The sequence below is a fragment of the Anser brachyrhynchus genome (genome assembly GCF_964034855.1).
Source record: "Anser brachyrhynchus genome assembly, chromosome: 25".
Taxonomy (NCBI): domain Eukaryota; kingdom Metazoa; phylum Chordata; class Aves; order Anseriformes; family Anatidae; genus Anser; species Anser brachyrhynchus.
The window spans coordinates 5949395-5977304 of NC_137718.1; the positions used below are offsets into that span (position 1 = coordinate 5949395).

Genomic DNA, 27910 nt, shown 5'->3' on the forward strand with positions numbered 1-27910 from the left:
GTGCAAATCTGTTCTTTGTCCTTGAATATGTTTGAATTAATATGTGGTGGTCTTTGCATAACATTATTAACTATCCTGATAATAGTTTTTATTCACGTTTTCCTATAAAGGGAAACAATGCTCTCATTTTTTGCACAGTTGCCATGTACCAAATATATGATAAGACATGCTTTGTAGCTCAGAGAGCACTTTTTACCTCCCAAAGATGTATTTCTTCATGCAGTAATATAGGAACAGCAAATGAAGGCAGAAAGATATGTTAAAGTACAGCTTTCTCTTTCCTGAAGATATTTTCCTTGTATAATTGCATATATTTATCTCAGTGTTTTATAGTGCATTTGTATAAAAGCATTCTTGCCTTTATTTCTGATATTGCAAAAAGCTCTTCTTCACTCTTTGGACAATTTCAGAATCATTCATTTGCAATTTATTATATTTGGAGGCACTTTATAATACAGAAGGAGATGTGAAGCAGGGCCTCGATAAATAAGTCATTACAGTAACAACAATAGCTATGTATGAGAAGATATTTTCAGAAGTTATTAACACAGTTTCCATTTGAGAGGCGAAGGCATTAAATTAAACCGAGGAGCAATTGGGATTATTTTTTGGTAGACTTTCAGTTAAGCGTAGCGTGAGAAAGAAGGATAAATCGAAATGGGATTAACTGTTGTAACTTCGCAGATTGCATAGTTGCAAATCTCCCAACCATAGTTTGTCAGTTCATGGCAAAATTAAAATTTTTGATTCTATTAGTGTTATTTTGAAACTGCTGGAGATGCTCGTTTCCTCCCATCACTGGTGCCATAACACTGGGTACTTTAAGACAATAATCTTTTACTTCAGTAAGGTTTTGTAGAACACTCTGTCCTTTATAGGGAGGAGAGCCTTTTTTGGAGACAGTACTCTCATTCTTTTTGATAAAATAAACATGTTTTCTGCTTCTCTTTCCATGCTTTTGTTTCTTTTCAGTTTTCCATTTTGTCTGACACTTGTCATTGTAGACCTAATGATGCTTTATTTTCCTAGCGTGCTTTAGAGAAGGCTTCCCGAACTCAGACTGCTCATGTACCTCTGTCTTGGAGCTACGTCTACCCTAGCAGCAAGAGCAGCTCCGAGCACTGTCCTAAGCTGTGCTCATTCTCAGAATGTAGGTGCAGAGAACGAAATCTCCTTCCCCTGTCTGTTGTCATCTCGTAGGGATTCAGTGGTAGAGACCCAAAGGCTGCTTGGCTTCAGAAAAGTTTGAGCAGTGCTTAGTGTTCTGTCTCAACGGAGGGAAGAGGAGGCAAGATGGAATTTCTTCTGCATCGCTCCCAAGTTATTTCACGTTATTGATCATACGTGTGGGGACCTCTGTTTTGGAGAGGAATGACCACAGCCATGATCCTTTCGAAATTTGGTGGAGTTCAGTCATTTAGTTTTCTTATCTTCCATTGCACACGTAGACATTGTCAGAGGAATAGGAGGAACGTGAGGAGATCCAGTCTGCTTCCTGCACGCAGCTTACAGGAGAACAAAACACGGTTTATCTAAATGGGTGCACGTAACCAAACCGGAGGATGGTTTTTATCAAAGGGTATGCTTGGGGGAGGAATCTACAAGTTCTTAGAAACGTTTGAGTGCTATGCTGCCAAATTCCCTGTTATGTTATGGTGACATCAGGCCCAAATGTCCTTGCTCAGTTTGCCTAAACAAGGTTTGAATGCCAGACTCCAAGTGGTGGTGAGAGAGGCCTGTCTGAGCAACAGGCGCATCAGGTGAATGAAGTCGTAAAGGTTTGGTTTAGTGCTGCATTTACCTTAGATTCTGTTTCTGAAACCCACTTGTCTAAATGTTGGTGCTCTGAACAAAATTTCTCAATGGTTTGGTGTATACATCTCTCGTACAGACAGATGTTTAGGCTCCTTTGTGTTGCATTTGTAATTTCGCAGGGGGCTCTTCCCGTCTCAGCATCTTATCAATAAATGAAGGCATTATCAATTGAATAGATAACGTATGTGGAAGATTTGGAACACGAAAGCCATGTAAAGTAGCAGAACTGAACTGTATTGCTCATGAAGTCTTGAAATTTGATGAAATATACGCTTTAGGTGAAAGTAACATTTCTGCTTTGTGGTGTTAGTACTGGATGTGTTTTATAAACTCTGGCTGCATTTAACATAGATTCTTTTCATTTTCTAGGTGTGCCAAATATTTGCCCTTTATTGAGTTGTCCGTTTACTAGATAATCGGTGCAGAGGAGAAATTGAGTTGGAACACGTTGCTTCTGGGTTTTCTAAATGATTTTCCCAAGACAATTTTAATATCTCATCACCCAGGAAGCAGCGTCTCTCCGAGATTTGGGAAAGCAAGCTGTATGTGTATTTACCTGCCCCCCCCAAACCCTTTTTGAACACGTATTTGCATTAAGTTGCCCTTTTTTCTTTGCCTAGGCTCAATAGATGAGGGGGTTACGGAGGGATTACCCACACTCCAGAGTACCTCTGGCACTAACGCTCATGCAGATGATGATGATCGGTATGTACCAATGTAGTGTGCAAACTGTTCTGCAGCAAGTGGTATGTTGTAATTAACCTACCCAGCCTTAATCCCAGAATGTTTAGCTGTTTGTACATATAATTCTGTGTTGATCAAAGTACAATCAGTGCCTGAAGGATCAGATGCTTTAGAAGAATGTAGGTGATGAAAGTCAGAATTTGCTTACTTGTTGCTTTTCATTTCCTGTCTTATTTCCAGGCTACACTGGTGAAGAAAGATACTCGTGTTTTTACTGTTTCTTCATCACTGCTCTTTATTCATAAATAAAAAAAAAAAAGCCTTTGTTGTGAAACAGGTGTGGTTGCATGCGTGCTGAAGCTGACGTAAAGCCACAAAAGCAATAAGATGAGATACCTGGTTGTGGCTTCCCCTGGCATTACTGTTGTCCTAAGCCACAGAGCAGCCTTATATCTTTTCTCCCAAACTTTCTATGCAGCTTTTCACCAAGACGCTGTGTGTTTATTGTAAGCGTGTAGTAGCCTTTTGCTGTGTTGAGATGAGTGTTTTATTATGGGAATCCCTTGAAAGGGAAGGCTGGCAAAGAAGGCAGAGCTCAGATGGGTCTGTTTGCTCAAAGCTATATGGTAGTTCTGTTGGAGTAAAGCAACGTACCTGCAAGGTGCTTACAAGGGTGCACGCAATCAGTTTGACTTTTATTTCTTTGCTTTTGTGGTATGTGTCAAGTATGGTGTATAGATAGCTATTCTGTTCCTCAGGAAAAGTTTTAAAGTATTGACAAGCTAGCTTTTGCATAGTGTTTTGTTAGACAAGTGGGTCTGAGGAAGAAGTGTGAATCTTTGGGAGTTGTTCCAGAAACTGTGTCAAGTGAAACTCCCTGTAGAGATAACTATGAAGAGCTGCGTTTTCATAGCTCATAAAATCTTTCCTGCCATTTCCATCTGAAACCTGTCCCATTGTAGGATTAAATTTGAAGAGAAAATAACTGCCTATAAAAGATTTTGTATGACAGAGAAGATTTTATCCATCTGCTAGAAAATCTTAGTGTAAAAATAATAACCAGCACTTTGGGTTTGAATTGGTAGTAGGAGCACATGTTGCATTAGAACTAATCCCTTCCTTTTTTAAAGCTGTAATTCTAAAATCAAGTGGCATACATGTTTTCAGCAGTGGATTATTTCAGAATTTTCCCATAAAATTAAAGATCTTCACCCAAACTGCACAGAAAATTCAATATACAGAAAATCCTTTTAACACACTGAAAAATTCTGCAAAAAGGTCTCTTTCATGCTGAAAAAGAAAGAATATTTGCCTTAGCTTATGCTCAAGTTTTGAAATTAATTAGTCTCAGGATAACAGAACCATCAGCAAAATGAACTAGAGTTTGCACATTGTTTATATAACAGTAAGGGAACTAATAGTTATGGGAATTTATGAAAATTTTAGACTGCAGAATTAAGATTTTCTGCCAAGTGATTTATTTTATAAATTCAAATGAAAGTTCCAAGACTTTACTTAATCTGTGAATCAGTTAAATGGGTAAAATGAGGCTTTCAAAGTCATAAGAAGTTTTCTTTCATATGTACGTGTGAAATGCAGTGCCAGCCCTTCAAGCAAGGGACTCCTGAATTCCCATTTCAAGCACAGGATGGGCATATCAACAGATAAATACAGCCTGTCATTCTCTGTGCAGCAATTCGGGTGCACAGTTTTGGGTGCGTAAAATGAGATACTACAGAATTCTTAATATAATCAAACATGTAACTCTAGCTGAATCAAATGAAAACGTGATCAACAAAACATACAAATGGAGAAAAACTTCCTCACTTGCTGTTTGTTAGCTTTTTAGTGGACCTTTACGTTTAAGTCCAGGTTGTACATTGTTTTATGAGTGGACATTCTCACAATGTCAAAATCAGTTGTGATTAGACAATGCAAGTTTATATTGAAATATACATATTTGAGTTTGTATGTATTTTATTTTCATAAAACAAAGCAAAAGATTGGTCTGTCTAAAGGTCTTCCAATACAATGTCCTTATCACCGTGGAAACACTTGTAAATATTTCAGAATTTAGGATGTTTTATCTCTTGATTTCCTTTGTTAAATAACGAACATAATGAATTGGTCCTCCTCCATAATCAGTGTTTTTTAAGCAGCAGCTCACATGCAGTTGTAGTCAGTTTAATAGACCCGCAGGAATCTGGTAAATATTAAAACTACTGTTTCACAGTGATGTCTGTTACGTTCTTTCTCGGATATTTCACTTTTGGGTTGTAACACACTTCTCTAATAAAGATGCCCAACACAGCCTTGGCTGATTTAACAGTTAGTCTCTATATCAGTTTGTGGCTGCATTTACAAAGGAGTTGCACAGGCTCAATTATAAAAGATCTCTGAGATCCATTATAATGAGAACTCCCATTTTTCTAAAGCACTTGTTATTTACAAATAGAGGACATTTTTAGGCTCACTGAGCATTCCAGCATTTACATTTGTCTGTGTTTAGTTCTACATTGTTGAATATGTGTATAATCTGTTGCTGAAAAGAAGAAAAACTTGCAGGTCGTATCTTTTAGCGTTACAGCTAAAACATTCTAAACCTATCTTTTAATACAGCTGTTACAGGAATTCTCTCAGATGTTAGATAAATCTCTGCTGTTAAATGCCACATTATCACAAATTGAAAGTCAAGGAAAATTGAGTATATATGAGGAAAAAGAAGCAGGGTAGAGAAAATATGATTGTGTTTTAAATGTAATTTCTTCATTGTGCTAAGGTCCACTGTTTTGTCACCGATAGGTATTTCAGCCTGCTTGCAATGTAAGAATGAAAAAAGACATGCCAGTCACTGGTAGCTGGAGAGCCTTTTATCTGCTTTAACCAGCCTTTCTCATTAAGAAGTTTTTAAATAGAAAACTAAACCTTTATTTTAAATTTCTTCTAGGAAGATTGTCCCCATAGCACATCTCGTTTCTGTTTCAGTGGCAGAGAAGCTGGCACTGGTACAGGCTTTGAGGATGAGCTAGCCCGAGAAAGCTGGAAACAAAGGGAGAGCAGTGGCTCCTAATTTCTGCAGTGTTTGAGTATCTCCCTAGAAAGCTTTAGGAGCACAATGTACTTTTGCCTCTTTACAAGCCTGTTTGGCCAGAATGAGGGAGGAAGGACCCGAGAAACACGTCACTAGAAGATGAAGTTCTCTGTAAAGCAGATTAAATATTGTTGCAAAGAACAAAACGTAATTCTTATTTGAGCACACTACATGTGTATACCTGTATGGACATTTAAGAGTGAGAGTTCTTGCTTCCCATCCAGCGATCCCTTCATCAGCCCTGTGCATCACGGCTGTCACTTCTGTTGGCACATAGCTGTGTAAATATTAATTATGAGTTCTCCAATCAGCTGAGCACAAGGAAACCTTTTTTGAAGGGATTTACCCCTTAGCCAAATTGCATGATATTTGTTAAACATCGGATGGGGGAAAAGTTGTCCATCTTGGGCCCAAATCAGGTTGGCTATTTGATTATTAGGCTATTATGACAGCTGGACTTATGTGCCTTATGTTTTTTTTGCAATGTTGCTTTTTTTTTGTTCTGTTTTGTTTTGTTTTGGGGGGGGATAACAGATCTGTCAGTCTGTGCTGATAGAGCTTCCATAGGTAAACTGGAAAGCGTTTGGTCGTACCAACTCTGGAGATAAAACCAATGTTTCCACATCTGAGTAAAATCTGTTCTTTAGCTAGTGATCTGCTCACAAAGAGGAGCAGGAGTGCCAGTGCTTATGGCAGAAATTTGGCTAGATGAATCAGAACCTGTGCCTGAAAATAACCTCCTTTATTGCAAATGCATGTGGTGAGGCATCTTTTTTGGACCCCTAAGTGGCAGTGAACTATATTCTGTCAGGCCCAGGGTATGAGCTGGCAACTTCCCTCTTTTAAATATTCCCTTGAGCAGAGATCAACAAGTTTGCCAGTATCTGTCTTTTCCACAGCTCTTTTGGACACAGCTGTGTATAAAAAGGAGTGAAGGACAATGAAATTGCTTGTCCAGTTTTCAAAAAAAATAGTCCAGCTCTCAGGAGGCTTGTAATAACAGGATGGGCAGTCTGCGTTAGAGCAGAAATGTGCTGTGTGTGTGCAGCCCGGGCCTGCCCAGACGGCTCGGCCCATTCGCGGGGCCTACTCAGCCCTCGCCGTACATGAGGTGACCCGGTGTGTCTGGTTTGTGCTCCCTGGTACCAGCTTTTCCATTACTGTGGATAAGATACAGCTTTTGGGGTAATATTCTCCTCACATGTGGGGAAAATTCTGTAAAAATCCCCGGTACCGAGTTTCAGAGCGAATATTACTCCAGTTCCATGCAAGGCCAAAAATGCTCATTGGTTTTACAAACTGTTACCAAACTCCACAACAAGCTCTTATCTTGTGTATGTCAAGAGATGCTTGATGCTCTCTCTCACCAGACAAATTTTACAACTGGAACTTTTGCTGCTGAAACCCCTCATTTGTACGCAGAATTCAGATACCTGTTTCTCGCGGTTGTATTGACACTTATTTCCAGAGTAAATACATTTAGGGTGTTGATTTTAAAGAAGGGATCCTAGATCTAGATCTTGTGGATTTTTGTGTGGCAGCTAGGCAGATGTAGTTGTGCAAACTGCACACTTGGTTCCCGTATGTGTTACAAGTCCGCAAATTCAACTGAGCCTAGAAACCAGTGATGTGGGCTCGAGATGGAAGTCCCACCCAAAGGATTAGTTCAGCTGGGGAGACCTTCTGCCTGTCTTCAATGGGAGACATTGTTCTTTATTCACCACGCATTTAAGACATTAGAGTTGAGTAAAATTGCATTGTTCTGGCCATGCTAGCTGTCACCAGCAGGGAGGATTCAGGGTCAGAGCAGATCCCTGCTGCCAGTGACGTCTGATCTGCCACCAGGCTGTGAGCAAGCTGAAATGTCTATCTGACAGAAAATAGAGACCTTAAAGCTCAGGAAAGGGGAATCCCAGGTAAATACAAACTCCTATTGTTACCCTGTTTGTACCAGCCAATTTGTTTCAATTTCTCTATGGCCTTTGGTGAAGCAAGTGTCTTGCCAGAGGACTTGTATTATAACACACAGTTCGCAGCTAGAGGCTATGTAGGAGCAATTAGTCAGTTTTAAATGAATTACTTTGAAAGTTAAATTGTTCCTTTAATATAGTCTGTGTGCTTTTTTTTTTTTTTTCAAGTACAATGCTTGAGTTATTCTGATAGAGCTGATTGAATCAGACAGGGAGCACGTATTGATTAATTAGATGAATATTTTAAACTTAGAAATATGTAATTGTAGATACTAATGTTTGTTCATGGAACTTGAATTGAAATGAAAAATGAATCAGCTTTAATTTCCTTTGTAAATATTACTGAAACTGCAAAATAATCCTTTTCTTTCCGATTTACTCAGTTCTTTAAATTCTTCCTCAGGGACTGTTGGCTTCTTGTAAATCATCGATATGCGTGATAAAATGCCCATGCCTGGAAAATTATATTCAGTTTGCAGCTGTTGTTGAGACCTGTTGCCTAAAGAAACAGAAGTTATTCTGTGTCTGTTCAGCTTTCCAAAGTCAGTGAATACAAAACTTAAGATGCAAGTCAGACATGTACCTATAGAGGAAGAGATTTCCGATGTAAATATAGGTCTCCACAGAAATACAAAAGGACAATTTTTTTTTTCCTTCTCAAATGTTCAAGGTTCAGATTTCCACAGACAAGGGTTCTTACTTTTTTCTGTAGCTTGCTTATAAATCAGTGAATTTTTTCTTTGTAGTTTGGAGAACGTTCAGTATCCCTACCAACTCTACATTGCTCCTTCTACCAGCAGCACAGAGAGACCCAGCCCAAATGGTCCAGATAGACCTTTTCAGTGTCCAACCTGCGGGGTCCGGTTCACTCGCATTCAGAACTTAAAACAACACATGCTTATCCACTCAGGTAAGAAATGTTACTGCTTGCAAGAATCGCTAATTTATAGACTCGCAGAGGTTTGCTCTCTGCGCAGCAAATACAGTAATGCAATTCTTTTTTAATCACCTGCCAGGTGCTAGAGAATTGATTTCAGAAAGATTGGGTAGAGAGGTATGTCTCATTGAATGCTTGTTTTGATACATCTGATCTGACTGATAGCTGCACTCATGGATAATTAGCATTTGTGTGGACTGAAAAAAATCTGATTGCCTGAAAGTCATCAGAATAAGTTATTATAAAGATTTGAGGTGAAATCTCAAAGTGTACTTGGCTTTTTTATTATACTAAAGAGGTGACGTAGATTGAAATTTTTCCTCTTAGGTGTCATAATTGTCTGCTGTGTTGTAGAGGAGACTTGCAGCCATTAAAAATATGAACCATCTCATGTCTTTGCATTGAAGGAATGTCATATGCTTTTGGATCTCAGAACTTTTGGAAGGATTGCAGGACAATTGAATTGGTTTGATAATCAATATAGTTACTGCAGATAGTAGTAGCAGGTAGCGTATGGATGTCTCCTGAGTTTTGATCCTCAAACAGTTGCATTCTTTTTGTATGAACACTTAATGTCTTTGCTATCAGTATTTTTCAAGACTTTTCAGCGGTATCTGTCAAGAACATTGATGTTTTAGTGAATGAAAGGAATATCAAAGGGCTATTGCACTAAACAGTTTAGCATCTCATCTCCTAGTTTGAGATTGACACTTACCTGCACTCAGATGCTGTACCATTTTAGGGCAGAGCAACCACAAATGTCAAGGCATAATCTTTTCACTGTTGGTAGTTATTTGTCAAATGCCTTCAGGCAAAATGACCAGACTGTGTTTAGGCTAGCAGTAATAATATGCATTTAATATTTAAAAAAGCAAACTGTGTGAGCATATCAGTTGTGAAATTATCTGAAGAAGGTTGCTAAAGTCATAACTGACAGCAGACAGCTTCAGCAAAGCATCTCTGGCTGACCTGTCAATTGGCAGCCCCTGCGCAAAGCTGGAAAAGATTTGAATAGCTGTTTTAGAGTAATTAGTGTGCGAAAGAAGCTCTCAGACCTTGGAAGCATTAAAAGTGTTTTCACATAAGCAAAAGGGCCGAAGAGATTTTCCTCAAACTATCTGAGAAAATAGATGCCCTTGAACAGTATAAAAGCACGAAAAGTTTTAGCTCCACAAGACGATATTCTAGAATATTAACTTGTTTTCACATGCTTAACAGGCAGTTTCAGTGTAACCTTAACTACAGCTTTCTCTGTATAAAAGCCCCAATTAAAAGTTCAGCTCCCACTTTGAACATAAGGAAAGCAGAGTGAAAGACTGGTGGAATTAACAGCCTGGACTGATGCACATTCAGCCCTTTGAAACAACCTTTTTTATTCCTTGACAGCCCTATTATGAATAGAGCTCCATATTCCAGATTCTTGACCTCACGTTTGGATTTGTACACTTTCTGGAATTCAGACTTTTTATTAAACTTAACTTTTTGGTGATTCAGTCTTATGTTGTAATAATTCTGTTTGGGTGTGATTACGTACTCTCTGGCACAGCAGCATGTTGCAGAGCTCATGGCTTAGGGTTGTATTAGTGCCTATACTAAATGAAAAGTGAACTAGTATCAGAATGTCTAAATTAAAACAAGAAAAAAAAAGTGAGGCATGAACTTAAACCATCTTAGAGAGTTCTCTGTCATGCAAAGTTGCTGAAAGTTCTTGTATATAAGGGTTCCCACACAATATAAAGGCTGCTGCTTTACCCTTTTATCACCGTTGCAGGGGCATCCCTGTGCACAAAGTCCCCCCTGCCAGAACACTTCTCTGAGGCCAGAGGCAGCAAGAAAAAGACGTTGCAATTAAGGGTAGTCTGATAATTGCATTGTTGGGAACCAGTCTGGCACAAGAATCTCCCAAGATCAAAGGAGCTCAAAGATGGTTTGAGGTGACTGCTGCGTCAGATACTTTTTGGCTACGGCTCAGGATCTTAGCCATAGCCCAGACCATGGAAGCTTATGTTCATTTTAAACTGTGAAAAAGAAGAAATGTAACTGTTAAAGACAGGTTACAGTATTATGAAATATATTGGCAACTGGTTCTGAGAAATTGCAGCTATGTACTAATTGTTTTGTCATTTTAAAGTTAACCAGAGTGTTTCTTCCGAAATCGGTACTTCTTTGTGACTGGCCACAGTTGCTGTCCTTTTGCTGTTAGAAATCTGGAAGGATTTTGCCGGTGACCTCTCATTACAAAAGGTGAACATCTTTTTCTCTCTCTTCTGCAGGCATTAAACCATTTCAGTGTGACCGCTGTGGGAAAAAGTTCACCCGAGCTTACTCGCTAAAGATGCATCGCCTGAAGCACGAAGGTAAACGCTGTTTCCGGTGCCAGATATGTAGTGCCACTTTCACTTCCTTCGGGGAATATAAACACCACATGCGGGTTTCCCGGCATATTATCCGCAAGCCTCGGATTTACGAGTGCAAAACATGTGGCGCCATGTTCACCAACTCTGGAAATTTAATCGTTCACCTGAGGAGCTTGAACCATGAAGCGTCAGAGCTAGCAAACTACTTCCAGAGCAGGTGAGGTGCACAGCAAAAACCTAACAGGGAAACTTGCTTTTTTTTTTTTTTTTTTCTTTTTCCTTTTTTTCCTAAATCATCTTTTCCTGCTTTCAGGGCAGCCTGCTGTGCCTCTCATCAGGTTGTCAGCTAATTCCAGTCAAATTATTTCTTGCACTACTATCTGTTATATCTGATCTGTTTTACAGTGTATAAACTCTATGGGAGGGCATTGAAGAATCCAGTGATATGCAGAAGCTGCTTCTAGGCTACTTAATGTCTCTTTTCAGTAGTATCTATGGACAGGTTAATGGTGTTAAGCCACAGTATTTTATACTTTGCTATCTGTGGAGTTCTGTAAATGATGTAATATGCAAAGTCTTGTACACAGCCTGTTTGTTTACGTAAGAAATAGACTTGTGACTTCATTTTAAGTATTTGTTTGATGGTAGGTATTGTGGAAAGATTGCATGACTCCATACCTTCTCTTATATTTTTCATTTTCTAGGTAACATATTGCTAAATGAACAGAATAACAGGTGTGATGTCTTGAAATAGTAAAAGCCAGTTATATATTTATTGTTTATCAGGGCCCAGAAGACTCGGCATGTTTCATAAATGCACTTCACTAAGGACTATTAAAAGGTGCTACATGTGTTCTGTGATATCAGGCTGGCATTGTGCTCTCCTATTTAAATAAATGTTTGTAACCATTGGAATTTGATGTAGCAAAACAGGAGAGTGGATGAGGGAATTGGATCAAGATAGCCCTTAAATTTATAGAGAAGGTGCAGCTCTGTGTGTGAGTCATCTGTCTTCAGAAGCGCAAAGGAAATGTATTGTAAATGTTACAGCATCTACAAGGCTATCCCTCATGATGTCCAAACATTATGCTTTTTCTACTACAAAACATTTCAGCATTTTTTTCCTATTTGGTTATCTTAGAAGTGATGTTAAGATGAAAGAATTACAAAACAAACCAGGAAAGCCAGTCAGTGTTTTTCCAGCACAGTGTTGTTTAAAAGTACAAGTGCTTCGAATCTGTGAGTTTACGCAGTTCTTGTTCTTAGGGCTTGCGCCAAAACTAGAGTGAAAACTCTTAAGGGATGATGCCATGATTGTGGTAAGCACTTTACTGCTGCCATCAAACAGATGAGAAGTACATGATTTTTAGTTGTCTATAGGCCTGCCTTTAGCTTGAATTTACAAACACTCGAGTTAGCATAGTTGATTGTTAATTTGGATTTGAAGCAGTGAATGCTGCTGCCACTGAAATAAGTTTACTGCTTTTAAATGGATTACAAAAAGGAAGCAAAGCATACAAATGCATATATAGATATAAAAAATACCTTGCTTCAGGATAAACTTACATTTCTGGTGCTGAACATTTGAAAAGAAAATTTATTGTCCTTACTGCTCATGCTCTGCAAATACCACTTCAGAGTTTGGTCGATTATCTTTGGATACACTCAGCCAACAGTTGGTAAGAGTAAGCTTTGGAACTGTTGTCCAGAAAGAACTAAAATGGTGTGGATCAGGGAAGGAAATGAAGTTCATTTCTTTTCACACTAGTATGAGGTGTCCACGTCACAAAACACCACTGTAGTTGGCAGCCTCCTTGTACTTGCAGCAGAACCTGTGCTTCCTTGCCTCAAGCTTTTGTTTACAGCCTGGCCGCTCTGAGTGCTACTGCTGTTTCTTGGGTGGATCTTATCTCAGGGGTGGAGAAGGCCCACATCTTTGCCTGTGCTGAACTCATTTTTGTTTCTATTTTTAAAGGTTGAGTGCTCCCTTTTTTCAGTGATCTTTTTAGTGCCATATGATGTTCCAGTCGTTAACTTTCGTTCTCATCAAGGTGATACAACCTAAATAAGAAGTTACCGTGTAGGAAATACAGATGCACAACGATGCAAAATAGATGGTGTTGAATAAAATTTTCTGTGTGTTTTAATGAGAACCAGGTTATAGTGCTCAGTGAAGTATGCTGCGATGATCTTAGAACAGTGTGAAATGAGTATTTGCTCTCTATTAAATGCAGTATGTAGCTTGTGTGATGTAACTGATGCAAAGAAACTGATACCTCCAATGTTTGTGTGAGAAGTGACATTTCTCTTCTGTCCTTTGCCCCTCTTCTAGTGACTTCCTAGTACCGGACTACTTAAACCAGGAACAAGAAGAGACCCTCGGGCAGTATGAGCTAGGGGAGCATGGCTTTGAAAGCAACTCTTCTGTCCAAATGCCTGTCATTTCACAGGTCTCGTCAACTCAGAATTGTGAAAGCACTTTCCCCTTGGGGTCTCTGGGTGGGTTGGCAGAGAAGGAAGAAGATGTGCCAGAGCAGCCAAAGACTAACGCCACTGCTGAGGCAACCGCAGGTGACCCTCCGAAACCGGAGCTGTCATCTATTACTATTGAATAATTCATGGTTTGGTTTAATTTTTGTTCTTTGGAAAGTGCCTGTGTTTGGTCCTGTACATTTTAATTTAATTTTTTTTAAACAAAATTGGGGAGATTTTCCCTTTTTTACTTTGTAAGCTACGCTTTAAACAGAAAACTGCAACAGATGTTACATTATTTTTCATGACTGAATGATCACTTCTGTGAAAATATTTAAGACTGAATGCACAAAAAGATCTTGTCAGAACATCATGGAAGCTGTGATATACTTCTAAAGAAGAACAACTGATTCAGATCACTTTAACTATTTCTTCTTCCACAGTTAGAACAGCTCATTAAGTTTCTCTTGCTTCTGCAGACCCTCTGGTTAAGGGAGAGAAATCAGAGGAAACCTTTTTAAAATGACAAACAAAAGGATGCATTGGAAATCATTACTGAACATCTTTGACTAGTTTTGAGTGGATGCTTTAATCTTCTGCATAAAAAATGACACTTCCTATCACTGTGCCTGCTGTTTTTCAAAGCGCTTACTGTAACCCTTTTTTTGGAAATGGTAAGCATTTTTGAAACTAACAGTCACACACTTTTTAAAAACACATTGTCCCTTTTCATCTCAGATAAATCAGTTTTGACAAACCAAGTGATGTCATGCCAGGTATTCCTACTTCTTATATTCCAGTCCTTTTAGAAACTGCTTGATCAAATAGCCTGTCTGGATTTGCCTGTCTAAGGTTAGGCATGGAAATACTATGGCCAGGAAAATTCTAGTGATGCGTAATGAACTGAGGAGGATAGAGAAGTGTATATCCACACAAGCCTGATAAATATCTCATGACTGTGTCTTTCTGTAGAAGGGAAACCATGCATGAAAATGAAGGTTTTCCTGAAGTGAGATTCTTAAATCTTGGCCAGATAGTTTGCAGTTCTGGTCACTTCCCCCTGTCATAAATACTGGATTTTTACTAATCTCCAAAAGCTAACTAGAGGGAGTTTACAGATGGGGAAAAAAATGAGCTCTTTTGTGCATTATTGCACATTTTTTGTTTATACATATGCATGTATAGTTTCTGAGATTTTTATTAGTCTGTTTTTGGACAAAACAAGCAATTTATTCTCTTCAGAGGCCAACTTTCTAACCCAACAGGGGGTTGTTTACAGAAAGCCTATATAGTGGTGATGAATTGTTCCTGTTTCAAAACATTTTAAATCCTTGCCAACTCAGTTTATTAAAGGCCATTACTCCAGCTACATACACAGCTCAAGTAAGCAATAAATTGAAAGATTTGCAATTTCATTTTTTCCATATTTAGAAAAAGCTTCAAATTTAGGGTGTGGGATTTTCAGAGCAGTGATTCTTGTTTGTTGAGGCTGTTTGGGCTATAGTACTGCTTTGAAAGCTAAATTAGGAAATACATTAGGAGGTTTTTGATTTTTTTAATTGCTTCTGAAGTTAACTCGGTGTTTGATGCCAAATGCCTGTAGCCTACAGATGACATGCTGAGAGAGTAGGTATTACGTGATCTTAGTATTCCAAAGGCATGATATACTCCCTTAGTTTTGAATCTTGATTTTAAATTTCTGTTTTCTATCTGGATTTGCTTTATGCAAACACGAGGAGGAAATGAAACCAATAGAGAAAGGTTGCTCTTGAAGAAACAGAAGACACTAAAGTCATATTATATTGCAAGATCAATTTGTATTCAGTTAGCTTAGGTGGCTCTGATACTCTGTAGGTCTGAGTTGTTTCTACTAATAGCCAGCTTTTGTAAAGAAAAAAGCTTATTGCCCTTTGGAAAGAGCTTAAAGGGTTTCAGTGACTTTAACAATTCTTCTCTGCTGTGTTTTAGGTACAAAACATACTAGTTAAATAGAGGGAAAACAGTCAGGATTTCAGTCCTTTCCAAGTTACTGGAGTGAAGTTTCTCCACCAGATTCGAAGGGTGTTTTATAAACATGCTGCAAAGAAGTTCTCTGCTACAATTCAGTCTTGCTGTCTACCTTTTGTACGTCTTAAAAGGGCTTGAAAGAGAAATTGTGTTTTAGGGATACTGTACTGTGAGTCAGTCCAGTGTCTTTTTGATGGGCTGAAATTAAAGACCAGTTCTCTTCCACTTCTGATTTCTGTAACTGAAAAGCCAGTGAGACAAGGAGATGCCTTTTTCTGAGTTTTCTCGTGACTTATAGGGCTATGACACTGAACTCAAATATAGGGTTTTCTTTTTTGTGATAAGTGTTATTTGTCTTTCCAGGTATATAAGAATCCTTTGTGATTCTTGTAGCAAAAAGTACTTACACAGAAACACAGTTTCAGACTGTACAGGTGTAATATTCAAAGGTCAGATGTAGATGGGCATAATCTTCTATTAGAATATGATAATTTTCACCCATTAGATACTTTGCTAAGAAATTTGTTGGTGAGGAGATGTGCAAATACAGAACAGATGTATCTGGATATTGCATTTTTAAAAGACTTAAAATTTTGTGTCAGAAGGCAAACTGCCTTCTGAATACCAAAGAGAAATTTAAAAAGTTAAAAAAAAAAAAGAACAACAAAAAACAACTTTGTAGCTCTAATCTGTTCTTCCTTGAGAAGAAATGAGTATCATTAACTGTTAACACCTTGGTACAAGACAAGTCTTGGGTTTTGTTTTTCATTGCAGTGTTACACATTATCTTTTCAGCCCTGTAATCTCTGTGTAACATCTGAATTTTTTTTCTCACTTTTCAATCTCATTTCACTGCAGGGACAGTAGAGTTCTTAGAGGGTTTATTTGTTTGTTTGTTTTAGGGTTAGGCTTATTTGTTAACTTTCCTGTTTGTAATTGTTTCTTGTTAATATCTCTTTTCTCCATAGAACTTACCACAAATTAAATACAAATACCCTTTTATTTCTCCTCCCTAACTTGTTGGAAGTGTTCAGTTCTTTGGAATGCTGGTGTTCTTCACAGGAGAGATGTAAAAACATAAAACATCATAAAACAAGCTCTGTTGCTAATACTTGGATTCCAATTTGAGTGAGATAGATATCTAACTAAACTAGAAGAAACTTGCCTTAAACTGCACTTGGGATTAATCCTAAAGGTTCTTTCAATACATTATCAGAGCATTTTGAACCCTGGACTGCATTTTCATATCACCCCCTCCCACCTACCCTCACCCTCAAAAAAAAACCTACCCTAAGTTATTTGGTTTGCATTTGTAGGTGTGCGTGACTGGGATCACAGAATAGTTGAGATTGGAAGATTGGAAGGGACCTCTAGAGATCATCTGGTCCAGACCCCCCGCTCAGAGCAGCAGTCAGCAAGGACAGGTTGCTCAGGACCTTGTCCAGTCAGGTTCTGAATATCTCCAGAGATGGAGACTCCGTGATTTCTCTGGGCAGTCTATTCCACTGTTTGACCACCGTCACCTTAAAAATGTTCTCGTGTTTAAATGGAATTTCTTGTACTTCAGCTTGCGCCCACTGAGAAAAGTCTGGCTCCATCTTCTTTTCATCCTCCTATCCATTAGTTAGACGCGTTGGTAGGGTCCCCTGAGCCTTCTGTTCAAAACAGTCCCAGCTCTCCCAGCGCGTATCGCGAGATGCTCCGATCCCTTCGCCATCTTCCCTTCCCTTCTAAGCGGTCGAGAATTTCTTCCAAATAGCCACACGTAAGACCCGTTGCGGCAGTTTCTGCCCCAGTGAGTTGTCTCCACATCATTCACAAGTGACGTAAGTGTGTTTTACTTCTCTGTATCCTTCTATGCAGTACCATTCTTTGCACTCAGTGGAAAATCCTTTCCTCACCCATTTATTTTGCAAGTAGAGTGCCTTCACTACCACAGAACTAGCAAGATTCTGCCGTATGCTGGGGTCCCGGGTTCTTGGAGTCTGATTGGGGTCTTTATCCCTTGCATATTGTGCAGTATGTCTGATGAGAACAACGGGAAAGCAGGGGAAAGTTGTTTTTTTTTTTTCTCTGACTGAATGTGGTGTTTCAGGAGAGGGGATAACATTCAGAAGCTATCTCTTTCCCCACAATAAGTGGAAGAAAAAAGAAGTGCTATTTTAGCTGTGTGGGAGATTTGGCCAAATCGTAAGGGTTTGTTTTGTTTTTTGATGCAGACGTATAGCACAACTCCCCTGGAAATCCATGGGGATGCCTTCACATTCAGCAAATTAAGCTCCCTGTCAGAACTGCTTGTCACTTTTCTTACACCACATTAAAAAAAGATGTGTGTTCCTGATGGTTTGTCTGTCTTGCTACAGTTTGAGTTCAGTTGTCAGGCTCGCAGATAGTGTAGTCAAGTCTCTCATACTGAGAGATTAGTAGACTAGGTTATTGAAAATGGTTCTGGGTTCACATGTTTCTTGAGTCTAAAAGGTGTGAATTTAAACTTTTTTAAAAAGTACTAGCTGCCAATGCAGTAAAATATATTTTATAAGACTATGATCCCTATATGTCCCTTACGGGATAAAATTTTATTGTTTTTAAGCTATGGTTTAAAGTTTTTATATGAGGGCTTCAGTTGCTTCTTGGTTGCTGGCTTTCCCCTCCAGCCCCAGGACATAAGAGCACTGAGACTATTGCCAGTCTCTCTCTGAGACGCACCATGAAGCATTTTATATGCAAATAGAACGGGAGCTTTGTGCACCCTGCAGGGATGGAGAAAATGCAGATGTAGGAGCGCCCGTTGCTCCTAGATCCATTGCAACTTCCACACCATCAGAATAAGGAAAATAGCTAATTTTCATTCAGCTCGATTAAGTTCGAATTTTGCGTACAAGGTGAAGCCCGACTTCGGAGGGTTCTCATCTCCAGTTACGGACATAATAAATTCCATAGCATCTTGATGACAGATAAGAGGGTTCAAGGCCAGACTGCGCCTCAGCCACATCAGAGGTCCCTAGTGAGGAGAGTCGGTTCAAAGTATTTGAGGAAATGTACCATAAAAAAACAAATGTGAAATTTTTTTAATGCAACAGTACTTAACTGCTCTGGGTTTTTGTTAACTCAACGTGTGCTATCACAGTAATTCAGTGCCCCACAGGTCTCAACTACAAATCTGGTTGCACTAAAAAAAAAATAAAAAAAATAGAGCCGAATTAGTTTCTGGTGCTGCCAGCCTGTGTGGCTACTGTACCTACAGTCTTCCTGAGGGTTGCTGAAGTCCCCAGAGGAGTGATTTTGTTTAACCATTCATTTCGCTGATGCATGCTTTTGATATTCTGACTTATAGCCCTGGCTACACAAATTTCTTGGACAGCTTCTTTGCCCTGTTCCTGCAGTGCCTTCGCTCTAGGTGCTGCCCTGTGGTGAAACCCCGAAGAGGGAAAGAGTAAAGCTGGAGGAAAAATGTGAAATAAATTATTGTTGGGCTTCTTTGTGCATTTTAGTAACAGTGAAACCCCCTTAACTGTGCCAGTCTCCGGTCACCAGCCGTATATCCAGTCGTCATCTCATCCACAGTACAGCTTCTCTTGTTGATGCTGGCCACAGCTAGATTACTTGGCATGTTTATTGACTTAACAGAATTGTTTTTTGGTTTTGGTTTTGTTTTTTAATGTATACGATGTTTAAATACACTTCACATTTTATATAATACTATCTGGCTATTAGTATTTTTCAGGAACCATAGTTCTTGGTGGCTATATATATTTTTGTGACTTTTTTTGTAAACTAAGTGCCGTTTCAACGTTACAATCATTTTTAGAGTTATTGTAATCAATGTGAATATCATGTTTTTTCAAATCTGTTCTGAGCCTGTAGTGTTTGCTTTGTGATCATATGTGTAATGTATATATTCTGTATAGTTACATTGTATTGAAATACTAGCTTGTTTGATATAAGAAAAGTATGTATTGGGTACCTTTTTGCTAGCCTGGTTGTTTAATCTTTAAAAAAAAATGTTCTAAAATACAAAAAAAATTATCCAAACTGGTCCCATTATAGGTCAAAATTAAGGGGGGAGAAAAACTAGTTTTGAGTGTCTTTGGATAGAAACATGAAGCTAAGATTTTTCATTAAAATATTAATGTTTTATGGAGTATATCTTTGCTTTGTGTCGTTCTTTAACTACACCAGACTTTGTCTTATAGTACAAAAGACTTGACCTTGTGTAAGAAGGTGCAGCTCTGTTGCTAGAGCTACATTCTCTTATAACTTTTGCTTATAATTAGTCTCAAAATAGTTGAATATGAGGAGAACTCACTGTTGCTCAAGCTGTCTTTGGAGGAAAGGTAGTTTAAAACAGACCAAGCATTAATAAACGATTGGAGGAGTTACATGAGTAAAGGGTATTAAGAGTAAAGTAAACATTGTTTAATTTTCCATTGTATATTACATTTCCTTTTGTTAATGTTCTCTTTTAGGCTGCATTCTGCAAAAGCGGTGGGGCCATCTTTTGAATGGGGCTTTATTGATGGAAAGCCAGCCAAGAATGAGGCTAATCAAATTAGTCAAAGGAGAAGATGTTTAAAAAGGACAGTAGACAGAGTCATCGTGGTCACAGCCATGCGCTTCAAAATAGTCATAAAACAGCCAAGAGTCATGGGATTTAAAATATACCTCTGCTGTTTCTGGCAACCCTTGCAATTAAATTAATTTGCCTCCTACAGACCCACCTGTCTGACAGAGCAGGAATGCCGGCTGGATCAACACGTAGCTAGGGCACAGGTAGGAAAATGGAAGTTTTGTAATTACTTGGCTGAAATGATTATAACTCTGCCCAGTAACCTATATGAATAACAAGCAGGCTGACATGATTAATGGGCTAGGAGTCAAATTGTGTTCAGCATCTGACATGGGAGTGAAAATAAATAAATAAATAAATAATGGGAAAGCATTCCACAGTGCCGCGTAAGCAGCCACAGTGAACCTTGGATAGAGAGGGTTGAGAGTTATAAATTCCGATTTCTCATGTTCCTCGGGACCTTGTATAGGGACAGAAGTATTTTATCAAAAGCATAATTGGAAGAGGGAACATATCTGGGGAAAGCTTTGGAGAGAATTAAAGTTTGAAATGTAAAGGCTTTGACTCCATTGTTCTCCGGCAAAAGAAAGAATTTATTTGCTTTGAAGACAGACTGCAGTTAGGAGTATGCAGTGATGTTTAGCAGACCATTACAAATCTAAAGCCTGTATGACTGTATATGAACATACACTGTCATAAAGCTAAGGCAAGACTGTTAAACTGCATGCCTTTGATGGATATCGAGGTTCAGCCTTGTGACTGAAGTGGATTTTTGCAAAGCACAGCCATATGTTTAAGTTTAGCATGAAGCATCTTTTAGAGATCCGTAACAAAGCAAGTGTACACTATCAAAGATTTTCTGTGGATTACTTACAGCATTTAAGCATTTTGTTCCTGACAGTAATGAAGTACCATTTCTTTTGCACAGAGGAGAGAGCTGAGATGAGATTGAATTCATAGCTACTGAGAATGTAATAGAGCAGGGACCAGAGCTCTCCCAGGGCTTACTGCACCATTCCTACGTATGTGATACCCTGGTGAAAATGGAGCTGCTAAGAGGAACCTGCCTTGGATCATGTATAAAGCGCTTTTCCCAAGCTGCTTGTGCATGCAGCATCTCCAGAGTTCAGAGCATAAGTCTGTCATCACCATTCTTAGAGCGCAGATTGCTGTGAGACCATGAGCAAGCAGAGCAGGGGTAAGTCTGTACATGAGAGCTTCAGTTACAGCTCAGAGCTCTTCTGAGAAGTAGTTTTTCAATTATTCTGATTTTTTGATATATTAACACTTCTCAGGGAAGATAAGGATCCTCTTGTATAGCCCTTACTGATACTAGTCCAGATTTTCCTCGTTGCCTTTCACAAATTCTTTAGAAACAGGCCTCAAACTCCCAGTGAAAACCATGTGTTCAAAAACCACTCTAAAGGCTTGAGTCAGTCTTTGATCATGAGCTGTCTTCGTCTCAGTCAGTCTCCTGGTGAAGCTATGAGAGCAGCTCCTGGGGCATCTATTTGTATATCTCACTTGAACCTTCTGTAGGAATTTTGAAGTTAACGATCTCAGCATAAGAGAGCTCCTTTGCCCAACTGTATGTTAATTTGTGTGGCTACGCCGCTATCACCGACTCTTAGATCCCCTGTTGTTTTGGATACAACTGTTCTTCCTAGTCGTGATTGGATTTACGTGGGAGTATCTCTGAGAATACATCCGCTGCATCTGGCTCAACTGCATTCCCAGTCTTCCATATGCTTGTATAAAACTAGATGCTTAGGTCAAGTGTTTTGTAATACTTCCATCATTTAGAAGATAACAGTTTTTTTCCCACAAAGTACTGCTTGTTCCCCTGTACACACGCACGCGCGCGCACGCACAATCTGTATGTGCTCATTCAGAAAGAATTTTGAACAAGAAGCATATAAAAACATCGATTGACCAACTCTTTCCTTGCTGCTTCCCTACAGCCGGTATTGCTATGCTTTTCTTGGTTGATTCTCAATGGGCTGAAACAGGTTACGAGCCTAAGACTCCGGCAAGAACCTTGCTTCGCTTTTCTCTTAGCCCTTACAAACTTCTCTTGCGTTTGGAGTGAAAAGCAGAGGCACGGTTCCATGTGATCCTGTGCTCATCCCTAAACAGAGAGGCAGGACTTAAGGCCAAGATATTCATCGTAAGGGAGCAGACATATTTTGTGGTCTTGAGATATTTTTATTTTGGAGGAGGGGAATGTGAATGGCACTTCAGTGTAGTTTTCTCTTTAGTTTTTTCTTCACGTAGACTCTGACATTTTCCAGACCATTTCTAAGAAAAGCCAATGCCAATTACAAATTACTGTTAAGCATGAAGTATCGTCAAATAAATACGGGCAGTATTCGTTTACACTAAAACAAATACAGTCCCTAATTATTTGATAGACTGCAGTGTAGTATAGCTTTCAAACTATCTTGGACCCAAGATACCTGAGTATGTCCCTGGCACTCAAATCTCTAGAAAAACAGACAACTAGTGGTGAAATGGATCATCTGAATGCTTTGCAGAGAGGGGAGACGTCTCCCAGGTAAGTACACCTCCGAGTCAAAGAAGAATGAACAGAAATGTTGGGAGAGGAGCAGGGAGGCTACGATGTGTTTACAGGCTGGTGGAGGAGATGACTCAATTCCGGGATCATTTTATGTATGTAAATGAAGAAGGCATTTTGACATGCGTAGAAGAAGAAACAATCCCTCAGGGTTTGCTACTACATTGCTGAAGGGTAACAGTCCACTGGCTTCAGAAGAGCAAGGTAAATTACAGTCCCAGTCCACTTAAGCATTTAAATAGTCGGCCTTTCCAGAAATGTGTTTAAATTGTTCTTTAACAGCTTACCCATTTTGTGAACTTTACTTCTTTAGTTGTTTCTCTGACTCAGCACAGTGTATTTTATATCCTGTGTATTACCGGGGTGCACAGAACTGTTTTTGGAGACTTTCTGTGCATAAACAGAGCCCTGCACTGTGTAAACCAGAACTGGAGAGAAAAGACACCAAAGCACAGGATTAATAGACATCAGAGTTTGGAAAACCAAAACATCTCTGCAGTGTTGAACTTCGTCTCCCCACAATTTAAGCGAGAAAAATAACAAAAATCCTAACAAAACCTTTTATATAACTTCAGTGTTACAGTGATCAGTTTCAGGGTTGACGTGACAGCAATTATAAACAACAGTTATGCAACTGCCTCCTCGATTGAATTGAAATTAATACAGAGAAAGAAAGAGCCAAACAAAAAGAAGTGGCGTTGGGTTGACTTGTTATGTTTTAAAATAAAAAATGCTCAGATCTGCCTCTTTTTCAAAAGTGAGCACAAGCCCAGGATGAAAAATCTTGAAGAACAGAGAAATAAACTGCTCTTAAAAATTCTATTTATGTTAGAGGTGGAATTTTGTTTATCTTCTAAGACTTGCAGCTTTTTTTTTTTATCTGACAGTGAGGTAATTCAACATTTTAATTTTGAGTTCCTTCTATTTTAAAATTCCTTTTAAAAGCTGTAACACGTTGTTTTCCTGGGTATTGCTGTTGCAGTGTCGCTGATTCCCGCTGAGGTGAAGGCCCACGTATACTTGTTGGCATACACATTGTTTCCTCCACTTGCCATCTGGCAGGCGCTCAGATGTTTTTGAGTGGAGCTGAAGGCAACATGGCTGCTGCACATTGCACGGTCAGCATCTGGTGTCTCAGAGAGGAATGCTTCCTTAGAGCAAATACCCATTTGGTAGTACGTGAATTCATGTTAAAAAAAAAAAAACACACAGGGAAGTTCTTTGTCCGGCTGGCTGTACTGGCAAAGCCCAAGTCCTGCCTCTGTTGTTACAGGAGTTGTACCTGACTCATTTTCTGTGATCCATCTGGTAGAGGCAGGATGCAATTACTGTACAGCACCATTAAAGGCTTAGTGCAGACATGAGCTAACCTCCTGGAATTAATTTGCCATTGTGAGGTAGATGTAGAAAACAATGCCAAGGTGGATCTCTTATCAAAGAAAGCCTGTGGCTTTTCTGTTCCTCCGGTATTTTTCCTGCTGATCCAGGGAGCAGCACATTCAAGAAGAGACGGGGAACAAGACATAAACCTGTTTCTTTGCTCATCCTTGCCTCTTCCACCTTGAGCGATAGGATGCAGAGGAGCCTCCAGCTTGTTGCTACCACTGGGAGAGGAGGAAACAGATTTTGGAGGCTCCTACACAAAATGGGTTTCTTACACATCCCACTGATGTGTACGCTAGCGTGAGTCATGCAGTGAATTTACTACCCTATATGCAACAGGTTCAGCGAGCAAAGTGCCAAAGAAAACCCACAGAACATAGCACACTCGCTAGTCCTACGTGCGCAGTCAGATGCGATGAGCCTTTGTACTGGATTTCCTACCAGCTTTGCCACAAGTTGACGTTGGACAAGTGGCTTCATCCCATGCAGCCTTACTGTTGAGGAAAAAAACTGATCTCAGAGCTACCTGTCTTAGCTGTTGAGTTTCCAGATGCCACTTGTTTACACTTGTCTTTTTGCTTATTACCTTCGGTGTGCTGCTAGGTGTCATGAATAGTGTGCTTTACGCTGCCGTCTCACTGCCCTTGCTTGCCTTCCCTGCTTTCTCCCCTCGGTCTGTTGCTGTGGCTTGTAAGGGAGTGAGGAAAGAGTGAAAGCTCACATGGCCTTTGACATCTTTCCAGGCCAGTAATAAAGCGCTGGGAGGTTAAGTTTTATGTTTTGCTTTGCCTTCCCCTCTGGAGACATGAAAAGAATTATAGGAGTTTGATCTATTGTGTGGCTAGGCAACTGTGATGGGTGCTTTATTAAAGTCTATAGCAATCAAGCTAACACAAACCAGAACCTTTCTGTGCAGCTTTATGTAACCCTTTAAAAAGTGATGGATGTTTTGCGGCAGGAGTGGAGGGAAATCAGTAGGTTAGGTCAAACTGCACGACATGATAACCAGAACAATTAATAGTACTTACTGTGAAATAGCAAGCTCTTGGCTCCGCAGATATTATACGGTTTATAAACCGGGACAGATAGCCTTTAAAGTATGGCTCTGATCAAAAGAGTGGCTATAGAGCCCTCAGTACAATAAAGCTGTTCCATGGAGATCATTCTTTTCCATGTCTGTGATGTTTTAAGTAGTTTTTTTGCTACTGGTTTTGCCCCTCTTTGTCTCCGCGCTATAGGAGCAGTGCAGTTTGGGGGAGGGTACCGGATTCCTTTCTTTCAAGAACTGGCAGCTGAACCAGTGGCAATGGGGCCTTTTCCCCATCGGTTGCCATTTGTACAAATTCACTGAATCAGCTGCAGAGCTGTAAACAGGCATGATCTGGTTTTGTCTTTGTTCCTAGCGGTGATGCCAGAAACCCTCCAGCTTGAATTCCCGTCGCAAAGTGGGTCTGCAGTACCCGTGTTCTGAAAAAGCTTTTCTTTTGTTTGCTGTCCAGCACAGAGACTCTAAGCTGGATGTTGGGAGACACAAAGAACCTAACAGCACAGAATGCAACTCGCTTGACATACCAGGGTACATTTTCTTCTCCCTCAGCACCTTGGCTATTTTGATACCTTCATTAACTCGAGACATTCCATTTTCTAGGTATCGGCTAGTAGACCAAGCAGCTACTTGTCTGCTGCTCTTCCTTCCTAAAACCAGAGAAGGAGGAATCCAACCTCAGCAGGGAGAATCAGGAGAGGGAAGAATCAAACCACAGCAGGAAGACTTAAATGACAGAAGGCAATTTGTGCTGCACAAGTATCACTCTCAGCAGCATACAAAAAACACAACCTCCAGGATCTCTTTGCCATCTCAGTCTATGCAGGGACTGTAGCCATAAGTCTGCACTCTGCCTTCTCATGCAGTAACTTAGTGTTTTATGCAGAGCTACGTGCTGTTATGGCTTTCTCTTACACAGGGTGCAGCTGCATCATTTCAGGGTTTCTTGAGCTGTGAGACTGGCACCTAAGTGTTCTAGTGCACTTAAAGACTGAGGTCCTCATGCCTGTAACATTATTTGTACAACTGCATAAAATTCGGTACTGTGATTTTTTTTTTCTCAGGGGTGTCAAGTACATCCTCTTTTCTCATTAAAGCTAACTCAATTCTTAAACTCCTGAAGAAGAGGCCGGTTAAGAAGAAGTGGAGTAACGGTTTTCTGAAAGCGCCCTTTTTTTCCTGACTTAGAAGAAAAGGTATTTTCAATACGTTAACATTTTTCAGAAAGAAGACACAGCTCCCTGCAGGACTCTGGCTTAGCCCTTTGGCAAGCTTGGGAAACCAGTATTCCCTTACTTGCATTCAAGTCATGTTTGGTAGTTTGGCTTTAGGTCAGAGGGGTTTGTAATAGCTTTGAAAACTAGAAAACAGTCCCTTGTTTCTCCTTACGAAAACTGAAAGGAGCTGCGCTGGAAGATGGGAACCCACCATAAAAGTGCATCAAAAAGGCCAGGAATTTGCAGCCCTCTTTCAGCTAAGCCATGTGTAGTTCCACTGCCATAACCATGGAGCAAAGTGCTTGCCCTCGGTGTTCTATTTATAGAAAACAACTATAATATCATTAGACCAGGAGAGAGGCTGGACTTATTAAATCGCATTACCATATTGGCAGAGTTTAGATTCCTGTCCTGGAAGAGTGTCCTTAACAAAACAGTCTGCCTAATTACCCCTTGGTCCAGCAGCCTTGAGTGAGAAAAAACAGATTTTGCAAAGTAAAACTGATTCAGCTGTTACCTTTCCAGTCCACTGTCCTTAAACAAAGCAGTTGCATCTCTCCATAACCTTGTAGTGAATGAACTTCAACTCTCTCAGCCAAGTCTGAATTTAGCTTGTGTTTTTTTTATCTCCAGAGGTGTTTCATTAGCTCAATTACAAGTGACATGTTCCACTATGCGCTGCTGACTGAAAAAACTCAGCCAACGTAAATCCCTCTCCAAATAGAATCCAATTAACCTCTTACTCCCCCTTCCTTTAATCCCCCATGCCCCATGACTTGTTCACAGCCACTCCTTTTAAAGAAGACCAAAATAAACTACTTGAGGTAACTATGCACTTAACAACTGAGGTGTTTGTACTTGCTTTTTTGGTTCACTTGGGCTTGGGTGTATGCAGTTACTGTTCAAAAACCGAGAGCCTGTGTTTTTTTGATGGCGTCCAGTGACAGTTCTTTGTTGCACAAGTCAGTGTTTGGGCAAGAGTCTGTCCCTAGGTTTGCTATGTGGGTATTTTCTGTGCCTCACTGTCCCCATCTGTAAAGGACAGGCAGTGATCCCAGTAACATTTAGAGAGGTTGTTGAACCCGTTGGATGCAGACCACTGTGTAACTGCAGAGACCACCCAGGGACATACTTGGTGTTATGAACGTGCTCGCTAACGATTCATTTTGTTTATATGCACTTCAGATCTTGGTTAAGCATTGCATGTGGTTAAGGTGCCTGGGTGTTGCACTGGCTTCCTGCTTGGGGCTGAGTTTTGCCCTAGATCCATTAATGTTTTGGCAGCAGTGCTTCCTCACTGGTGTTGTCAAGACAGTTAGATGCTGAAGTCATCAGTAAGGCATATAACCCTAAATGGATAGGTTGGATCAGTGACCTACTTTAGCATACGAGTCTTGCACAAGCCTGACCTTCTCCCCATGATCCGCCCTGAGACCTCAGCAGCACAGCCCATCCCAGAGTGTCCTGCGTGTTGTTCTGGTCGTGTGTTGAAGGCTCACTAGCAAGGCAGCAAGTCCATCAGCTGGGGCCAGGAGCTGTGATTTGGAAACCTGGAGTGCTTGATTAGGCTACAGGCATGCTTTGCAAATCCACACAAACATCTCTTTTTCCTGGCTTTTTTTTTTTTTTTCCATTGTGTCCACAGTCTGTGTCCCAAAGAACTTGTGTTCCCTGTGAGTTAGTGGTAGGATTATTACTGGCATTTTGTCTGCTTGCATGCTCCAATGAGATCTCAGTCTGGGTTGAGATTTAGGCTGCAGCAGTTGCTGGGTTTTGTTTTGTTCTGTTAG

The 27910-nt window shown here is 39.9% G+C and overlaps 1 protein-coding gene across 7 annotated transcripts in view; it reads left to right on the forward strand.

Moving 5' to 3' along the window:
- Nucleotides 1-19477, forward strand: part of ZBTB44 (zinc finger and BTB domain containing 44) — a 41736-nt gene extending 22259 nt beyond the window's left edge. For 2 of the 7 annotated variants that reach the window (XM_080567983.1, XM_080567984.1), the window contains exons 3-6: nt 2436-2520; nt 8307-8470; nt 10771-11071; nt 13187-19477. In XM_080567983.1, the coding sequence (XP_080424109.1) occupies nt 2436-2520; nt 8307-8470; nt 10771-11071; nt 13187-13469 (833 nt within the window). In that variant the 3' untranslated portion in view covers nt 13470-19477. Of the gene's footprint in view, nt 1-2248; nt 2358-2435; nt 2521-8306; nt 8471-10770; nt 11072-13186 lie in introns of those variants that run through there. The other 5 variants (XM_080567988.1, XM_080567989.1, XM_080567985.1 and 2 more) reach the window with 5 other exon arrangements.
- The last annotated feature ends 8433 nt before the right edge of the window (nt 19478-27910 follow it).